We start from the raw sequence: 9,470 nt of genomic DNA on the forward strand, positions 1-9,470 counted from the left end.
CTCTGAACTTATCTTCTACTATTTTGTACCTTTCAATTTGTCGTTTTTTGCTGTTGACTTTTTTAGTCATTAACACGCTTTCTATCCTTGACGCAAACAAGACGTTACACTTTCATCACAAAAAGGCATACGATAAATTGTTTTTTAAGTAAATAATAGAATGAAATTTAGAAATTTGATAAAAAAATATGAGAGAATGATCTATCAAACCTATTTTTAATATGTATAAAACAAATAAAAAATACAAATTTGAAAAATAGTAAATAGAAAGAATAAATTAATGTAACTTATAGATTGTGATATTCTTCCAGAATATAATGTAGCGGCACATCATGCGGGTCTATCTAGATAAATAATTTGCGTGGTCCTCTCTGCATTTATTTCCATTGCCCATAACTTACCCTGTAGAGTTGAAATTGTCAACTGAGAAAAAAACACCCATACTTTCTACTTTTTAAGACTTGCTTAGTCAAAGAAAAAAACACCCATACGTTGACGAAACAACCATTTTCGATTTTTTTTTCAAAGCAACCATAAAATATACACAAGTTATGCATTTAGCACGGGGAAGGTTTTTCTCAATACCCAAAGACACTGGCAATGAAACAAAATGGCATTTTTATTACTGAACCAAAGGTTTATCGGTATGCATTTAATAGATAATTTTGTTATTTTGTTACCCATATTCAAACAAAATAATAGTAAATAACAATAGTATAAGGTACATAAAATAATTTTCTATTACACAAAAGAATAAAATGTAAATAAATAATAATTTCTGGTGGTTACATGTAAAATTCTTGGTAGTAGATAACTCCATGCAGGTGTTAGTAGAGAACTCAAAGGTTAAAAACATGTAGTATTAATTTAGCAGAGATCAGCCTACTTATTGATTCTTTTGTAAGTGACCTGTGTGATATGAAATGTACATGTTTCGGCAAAATTTAACTTTTTTACCTTGCAGCCATTTGTGAAACTGTTATCTGTATACATAGCAATCGGTCTTAACCGTTGGCATATGATTCATATGAAGGGTTTTGTCACTCTCGATTTAATTCACTTAGACATGCAGAACAGCATTGCCTTGCTTTTTCATGAAAGCAAGCATGCCACAACTTCTATAAGAGTACTTGGGGATTGTGACTGTGAGCACAAATGTAGTACCGGAGAAATGTTGTGTAATTTAATTCATCTAGGTTCAACCAGACTTTCAGTCACGGTGTTTGCTGAAGACTGAGTGTTGGATCCAGGCTGAAAATTATATCCAGGTAAACCAGATCTGCTGAGTTCTGAACTACCAGAATGAATAAATGGCGGTTGGGTCGGCTGAGGAATTTCGTGATTGTGATTAACCATTTTAACTACTAGTGACATCGATGGTCTCAACTCTGCAGAAGCTTGTGCACAAAGCAGTCCTATCTGAAGTAGTCGGCATGCTTCCTCTGCCGGAAAAGGACCCTCAAGGGTCGGATCAACAACTTCAGATAGTCTATTTGATCCATAGAGGCTCCAAACCTTGTACAATGATCATCAACCAAGGGATTCTACTTATGAGAATGCTTGTCTTGTTAAAAATCATTAAATGAAGTAGTATGCCGTAGCAACATGCCAGACGAAAACAATTACCGTTTGTAGGAGAGAGGATGAATTCATAATAAAGGAACTGTTTCTTTTGCCAGTTACAATTTCAATAACTAGAACTCCAAAACTGTAAACATCTGCTTTCTCAGACAACTTCCCACGAATAACATACTCTGGAGCCATATACCCCCTAATACGAACACATGATCAAATGTAAGTGAATCATGCAGGAACAATATATGAATCATGTTTCAAATCTTTAGGATCCAGAAGTCAGCTAAAGGGTTCAAGTATATATCCTTTGTAACATAAGATGTAGAAGTGCTCCTCAACCATGAATTTTTGGAGTGTAAAATATGATTGTTAATACAAACCCCACACAGCGACGCAAAGATTATTAAGAGTGCATAGAAAAGAATCAACCATTTATGTAGACAGAGGAATTATTGGAATACAATGCGGAATAGATAAAAAAATGTCATTATAGAATGCAACATAGCAATCAATTGGTCTTTCACAAAGCTAGTAAGTAGTATGCATTATAAAGAAATAATTAACAGAAGGCATCCAGTATAACGAAAATTCACCTTCTACTTATCTAAGGTCTGTGCAAGATATTTCGCTCATTGATGGCACACACAGAATAACATAAGATGCAGAAGAGGGTCATGCACTTACAGCGTACCAGCAATGGCTGTGCTAATGTGAGACTTATCTTCTGGAAACAATCTAGCAAGTCCAAAATCAGCAATCTTTGGTGTGAAGTCCTCCTCAAGTAGAATGTTGCTCAATTTTATGTCTCTATGAATGATTCTCAAATGTGATTCCTCGTGAAGGTAGGCCAAGCCCTCTGCAATTCCTAATATAATCTTATGCCTGAATTCCCAACTCAGCGGATGAGAAATTCTTCTAACTGGAGAAATTCATAGGATATATGATAAGAAAATTTTCTTTTAAAGAAAGGAACTTTGTTTATGACTGGACATCAGAGATAAAGTTACAACCAGAAAGGTGATCATGGAGGCTCTGATTAGGCACATATTCATAAACAAGAAGGCTTTCAGGTCCTGTAATGCTGCATCCTAAAAGTTTTACAAGATTTTTGTGTTGAATGTCACTTATCAAATTGACCTCATTGAAGAAATGATCCACCCATTGTGTTGTATTGAATCTTAGCCTTTTTATGGCAACAGTAATCCCATCTGGCATAACTCCCTAATTTGCAGCAAAATGTTAGCAACGATTAGTTTGTACAAAATGATAATAAAACATAAGCTCAGAAAATACATACTTTATAAACAGAACCTGACCCCCCTTGTCCTAGCTTATTGGCATCATTGAAGTAATCTGTTGCCTTTTCAAGAATCTCATATGGCATATTTAGCCTGGACTTATTCACTCTGTCGAGAAAGCCACCAAACTGTCTTCTTTCTGAGGTAAGAAGAATTCAAAAACTTTCAGTATTAACATTCTAATAATCTCAGTCCTAAATATCAAATATTGATACCTCTTCTCCTTGTCACAATTTTCTTCCTTATAAAGAAAACAACCGTTGCAACAACCAGCAGAAGAGCCACGGCAGCAGCGGACGCGGCCAGAATTTTAGATAGACTCCGTCGTCCTAACATTAAATGCCAGCAAAACAGCTTTACAGCTTTAGTGACATATTTTATCAGAAAGGTGATTTCTGTAGGTATTTTATTTCTTCACAATAATGCCTATTTTAAAATTAACAAGATAGTTAAATTCCATAAGAAAACATACATCAAGGACAAACGATCCACCCAAAATTACTCTGAACAATAAATCCCTCCTTTTGAAAACCACTCAATGGAACAAAATAAGCAAACATATCTACATAAAATTCTGCATATATGGTATGTTTGAGTCTTCCAGGTTTCAGCAAAATGATCCGTGATCAATTCAACAACATGTTCTGCAATTTTTCACAATCAATGGTTTACAAAATGGTATATAACCTAAATTTGAGCAACATCAAGGTTTTAAGGTATCATAGACTCAAAACATGACCAAATTTGTCGCAAATATCAAGGACGGTGACAAAAGTGTGACCGCAACCTCAATTTAAATCCTTATTTATATTGTCATATACGGCACCGAAAATGCATTCTAATCCACATCAAAATCAGAGGAACGCTAACTAGGATGGGAGAATCAATCATAATAAGCTAACTAAAATCCAACACCATCAATAAAATCAAAGGAAAACGACGTGGAAAAGACAGAGAGGTACAACTGACCATGATTTCCAGAAATTGTAACATCGGTTGAATTGTTATAAAACTTCTGCGCAGAGTACCTCAAGTAACAACCAGCGTTCAGCGCCCTCCCTTCTTGTGTTGCACACGAAGAAATCCTCGTAGCGGCATCCGCCAAACATTTCTTGCAGGCACTTCCGTTCACAAACTCCCAGCATTGAGCCAACCCGTAAACACTCACGTTTTTTCTCTCCACCGACACCACCAAAAACCCATCGTTTTTGGGCGCCACTTCGCTCAGGTTCGTAACTAGCTCCAAAGCGTTGGCCTTATAAATATGGCTACTGCTAGCACCAACACTATTATTACTATTACCGTTAATACTCCCACTGTTGCCGCACACAGTGGTGTCTTGGTCGCCGATGCTCTCGGCGAAGAAGTTGTAGTCGTCGTAGCGGAGGTAGCAGCCGTCGAAGAACAACCTACCACCCCGTGTCCCTTTCTGGAAAGGGAGGCACGAGAGGAGCTGCGTCTTGCACTGCGCCAGGCACACATTGCAGTCCGACTGCGAGAGGTCTTTCATGCACTCACCCATGGCGTAAACGGTGACGTTTCCTGATCCCTTAACCACGGCGCCGTGCTGCCGAGCCGTCGTCAGAGGAGTCAACGCGTCCATCGCCGCCACAAAGTTTGTGACGAAAACTTGGCGCAGAGAAAGGGAGGAAACTGTGCGGTTGGTGCATAGCAGAGCGGCTCTCTGCGCTCTTGGATCGGAAAGAGCAGAAGGTGCGAAGACAGAAAGGAAGAGAAGCAGAAAGGAAACAGAAGAAGGAATCATTGAGGTAAGTTTTTTGTTTTTTCTCTGGATTTTGTTGATGTATAAACTTGCACTGCAAGTTGGTGTTTTGGGAGAAAATAAAATAGTAGGTGACGAAGAACAGAGTGGCTGATAAGAAGATATAAATATAGTTGCTATGATATTAATGGCGGATTAGATGGATTAATAATTCTTTGGATACTATGATTATCCATCTTACTACTTCATTTTTCATTATTGCTTTCTTTTATTCCTAAACTTGCATCTCTGTCACTTTCACACCTTTTTACAATAAATAATTTAACCCTGATCTTACTTCAAGGAATAATAATTTATTTTCGTTGGCAAGGATACTTGTAACGTCCCAATTATATACATCATTCATATATAATAAAGACGTCGTCATGCATAATATAGGAAAGCAGTCAAGAGTAATTTAAGGATTACAGTCATCCTCATAATAGTGCGGAATTGACAACAAGAGTATTAGAATTTCTCCATGAAAATCACGGAGAATTTAAAACTTAAAACGCACACGAGTTCTTCCAAACATTAAGAATTTCGAAATAATACTAGCTAATCTAAGCTGCAGCACTTCCGTCTCCATCAAGGGCTGCTTCCAAAGTATCCTCTCCGTCATCTGCTCCCATCCAAGTGGATGATCATCGCCAAAGAAACATACCCAAACAGCACATAACACAAACAATGCAAGGGTGAGCTAGATATAAAAAGCATGTTATACATACAGCACAGTTAATTCATGCAATCATTCATAGATTCATATAAAATAACAATTAAAGCATACTCATTGATCCATATTTCACACACTCCCATGACATGTAAACATTCATCCAAACATGGTAAACTGACATCACAAGACTTGTTACTTTATATCCCGACTCGTCCGGACTAGAATGATTACCGAGCTATGGCGGGTCTTGCACTCGTAGTGGCTTTATGAAATTTGGGCACTCCCGCCCTGGCACTCCCGCCTTATGAAACTTAGGCACTACCGCCTGGTGGAACTTTTGGGCACTCCCGCCCGGCCACAATCACGAGGTTAATCCGTTATCACTCACCTTGGATCATATGGAAGCATCCAAGACTAGGACCTCCTGCTACTCCTCACCACATGTTCAATCCTCTCTACATGAGAAGAAAGACCATTGGAGATTCAGGATGACCCCCAAAACTGAGCTACCATGTAATCATTCTATACAACCCCAAAACACCACCATGTATCCTCTCCTTGAGGATCATGGAATTACGTTCATGAATCATACTGTTACTTTAAACCTTAACCCAAGTCATGAATAACCAGATACCTCCATAATATCACATTAAATCCAACGTATTTCATACATTCACATAAATCCCATCACAATATATCTTTTCCAAACATTTTGCACATAATTCAATTCAAGAGAAATGAACTTAAAACCCATCACCATTTGCTGACCATTGGATGGGCGAACACTATTCACCGAGCGTTATAAACCGAACGCACTGTGCCAATTGAACGAACGCTCAGAGTATTAACACAATTTGGACGAACGCTAAAACCGAACGCTGAATCACTAGGCCGAACGCTAAAACCGAACGTCATATTGGATTCAACACTATTGGCCGAACGCTGATTGATACTTAGGACGAACGCTATTTCTTAACAGGCCGAACGCTATTTCACTGATGACACCATTAGGCCGAACGCTTATATTAATACCTAGAACGAACGCTATTACCAAAAGGCTGAACGCTACTATGCGAACGCTATAAGATTCAATAGGTCGAGCGCTACTATGATAATTGGACGAACGTTATAAGATTCAATAGGTCGAACGCTAATATTGAATATCTAAAACGAACGCTATTAATTCCATTCTGACCGTGCGGTGCTTAATCCACTCCAAGGAATATTGATCCGAACGCTATGATTTCTAATACTCCAATACCGAACGCTCACATCACAACCATAGGCCGAACGTTCAAGAATTAACCTAAGAATACTACTCAATGTCGAACGTTCATAATCACAACAGTAAAAAGCCGAACGCTCACATCATAATCATACCAAGGCCGAACGACTAAAATTCCAACTTATAATACTAAATAAGACGAACGCTCACAATCAGATTTAGATGAAGGCCGAACGCTCACAATCAGAATTAAACGGCCGAACGCTCAAGATCAATTAATCAGGCCGAACGCTTAACTACCGACACCAATTTCAACACTTTTTGACGAGCGATCAAAGATTAACCTAGACAAGACCGAACGCTTACTATTTACACATACAGAAACAAGGCCAAACGCTCATTAATTCACTAAAACCGAACCTTTAAATTTGAAACCTAAGAATCCATATCAAGGACGAACGACTGCATTCACTAATATCAATTACCGAACGCTCAAGATCACTCTCTGTAATTAAGGATTTATGGACGAACGCTCACAATTCCTAGTTCACTAAGGCCGAGCGCTACACTCACAATTACGAACGTGAACGCTCGTCACAAGAGCGAACGCTCAACATATTTTGGCCTACCACGGTCGAGCCATTAAGGACGAACGTTCAATATTTTGGCCGACCTTGGTCGAGCCATTTTTGACGAACGTCCAATTTGAAACCAAATTGAACGAACGCTCGATAATTTGGACGAACGTCCAATTTGAAGCCAAATTGGACGAACGCGCCTGCAGAATTTCAGAATTTGCAGAAACCCAGAAACGAAACCAGAACCCAAATATTCATCCCATTCTTCCCAGATTTGCATCAAATACAACATATATCATCAATTAAACAAAAGATCTAGCTCCCCTTACCTCTTGAAGACTTCCTTTGTGAATCTTTGGATCTAACTTCTCCAAGACTTGCAGCACCAAGCAATTCCAGCACTCTAAGCTTCACCTCTTTCACAAACTTTGCAGCAAGAACTTCTCTCCCATTTCAGAACCCAGCACCCCCTTTTATCTCCCACGTCTCCAGCTTTTTGAAAGGTGTCAGCAAAGAGAGTAAAACCCGGACGTTTGCTCCCCTTTTGTTGCTGTTTTTCAACATCTAAGCTCCCCATTTTTCCCAATAAAACAAAACCTACTTCCCTCTATGTCAGCTAGTGCCCCTCAGCATTTAATGATCCCCATCCCTTTAAGAAAAAACGAGGCCCTTACATTCTCCCCAACAACAAAAATTTTAGTCCTCGAAAATTTGGCTTATCGAAACAAGTGGGGGTAAGTTTCTCTCATCTCGTCCTCTAACTCCCAGGTAGAGTCGCCCATTCCACTGTTCCAGATAACTTTGACAAGTCGGACAGTTCTTCCTCTAAGTTGCTTGTTTTGACTCCCCTCAATCCTTATTGGTTGCACCTCAATTGACAAATCTTCTCTGACTTGCACATCGTCAACTTCAAGCACATGAGAAGGATCAGACATGTATTTTCTCAGTTGAGATACATGAAACACCGGATGCAAGTTCGCTAACTGAGGTGGCATGGCTATTTCATAAGCTACCGGCCCTATACGTCGTAGGATCTGGTAGGGGCCAAGATATTTAGGAGACAACTTCCTAGCCCGGATTGCTCTCCCTACACCGATAGTAGGAGTCACTCGGAGGAACACATGATCCCCAACTGCAAATTCTAACAGCTTGCGCCTCCGATCCGCATAGGACTTCTGCCTATTCTGAGATGCCCGCATCCTCTCTTGTATAAGCTTCACCTTCTCTGTAGTTTGCTGAACTATCTCTGGTCCCGTCAAAACTGCTTCTCCATCCTGAAACCAACAAAGAGGTGTTCTGCAACGCCTACCATATAACGCTTCAAACGGTGCCATGCCGATACTTGCCTGATAGCTGTTGTTGTAAGTGAACTCAACTAGCGGCAATATCTCATCCCATACTCCTAGGTGATCCAAAATGCAAGTCCTCAACAAATCTTCAAGCGATTGGATCGTCCGTTCAGACTGCCCATCCGTTTGGGGATGATAAGCCGAGCTCATCTGAAGTCTGCTTCCCATCTCACTCTGAAGGGTTTGCCAAAACCTGGATGTGAACCTTGGGTCTCTGTCTGATACAATACTTGAAGGCACCCCATGCAACCTTACTATCTCCTTAACATACAGTTGCGCCAACTTTGCCATAGACATTCTCAAATCAATTGCTAAGAAGTGAGCACTCTTGGTCAATCGGTCCACTATTACCCATATTGCATCATGTCTTCGGACAGTGCGTGGCAAATGTGTAACAAAATCCATAGCGATGCTATCCCATTTCCATTCTGGGATTTCTAATGGTTGCAACAAACCTCCCGGTCTCTGATGCTCTATCTTAGCCTTTTGACATGTTAAACAAGAGGCAACAAACTGAGCCACATCTCTCTTCATACCGGACCACCAAAAAGACTCCTTGAGGTCTTGATACATTTTAGTCATGCCAGGATGCATGCTAAAACGGCTTTTATGACCCTCCTCAAGGATTAATCTCTTCATTTCTGAATTACTAGGGATATAGACCCTACCTTTGAACCTTAAGATACCATCAACCCCCAAGGAAAAATCTTTTCCTTGATCAGTTCCAATCAAACTAGAGAACGTTTGGAGCTCAACATCCTTCGACTGCTCTTCCTTAATATGCTTCAACAAGTCATTGGACACCACCAAATTATTGCATCTGATGCTGTCAGCTTCAAAATCTACCTGCAACCTCAAATCTCTGAAGCTTTCTACCAACTCTAACTCTCTGACCATTAAGGCTGAAATATGCACTGACTTCCTGCTCAATGCATCTGCCACCACATTAGCCTTCCCAGGGTGATAAAGGAGATCAAAGTCAAAATCTTTAAGAAACTCCATCCATCGCC

At 39.7% G+C, this 9,470-nt stretch overlaps 1 protein-coding gene and 1 long non-coding RNA gene across 2 annotated transcripts; both read right to left on the minus strand.

Annotated features, from left to right (window-relative positions):
• Positions 1 to 719: 719 nt before the first annotated feature.
• Positions 720 to 4,787, minus strand: LOC124838235 (cysteine-rich receptor-like protein kinase 3). Its single transcript, XM_047313788.2, has 7 exons — positions 3,843 to 4,787; positions 3,089 to 3,202; positions 2,873 to 3,012; positions 2,586 to 2,796; positions 2,260 to 2,494; positions 1,627 to 1,771; positions 720 to 1,515 (listed from the first exon to the last, which is right to left on the minus strand). Exons 1-7 carry the CDS (start codon positions 4,636 to 4,638, stop codon positions 1,189 to 1,191), a joined length of 1,968 nt encoding a protein of 655 aa, XP_047169744.2. The 5' UTR covers positions 4,639 to 4,787; the 3' UTR covers positions 720 to 1,188.
• A 216-nt stretch (positions 4,788 to 5,003) lies between these two features.
• LOC148206255 (uncharacterized) lies at positions 5,004 to 7,652 on the minus strand. The gene is made up of 2 exons (XR_015785937.1): positions 7,441 to 7,652; positions 5,004 to 5,257 (listed from the first exon to the last, which is right to left on the minus strand). It is a non-coding gene; the product is annotated as an uncharacterized LOC148206255 (long non-coding RNA).
• Positions 7,653 to 9,470: the final 1,818 nt, after the last annotated feature.

The sequence above is a fragment of the Vigna umbellata genome, chromosome 1 (assembly GCF_029865625.1).
Source record: "Vigna umbellata cultivar VRB3 chromosome 1, Vumbellata_1.0, whole genome shotgun sequence".
Lineage (NCBI taxonomy): Eukaryota > Viridiplantae > Streptophyta > Magnoliopsida > Fabales > Fabaceae > Vigna > Vigna umbellata.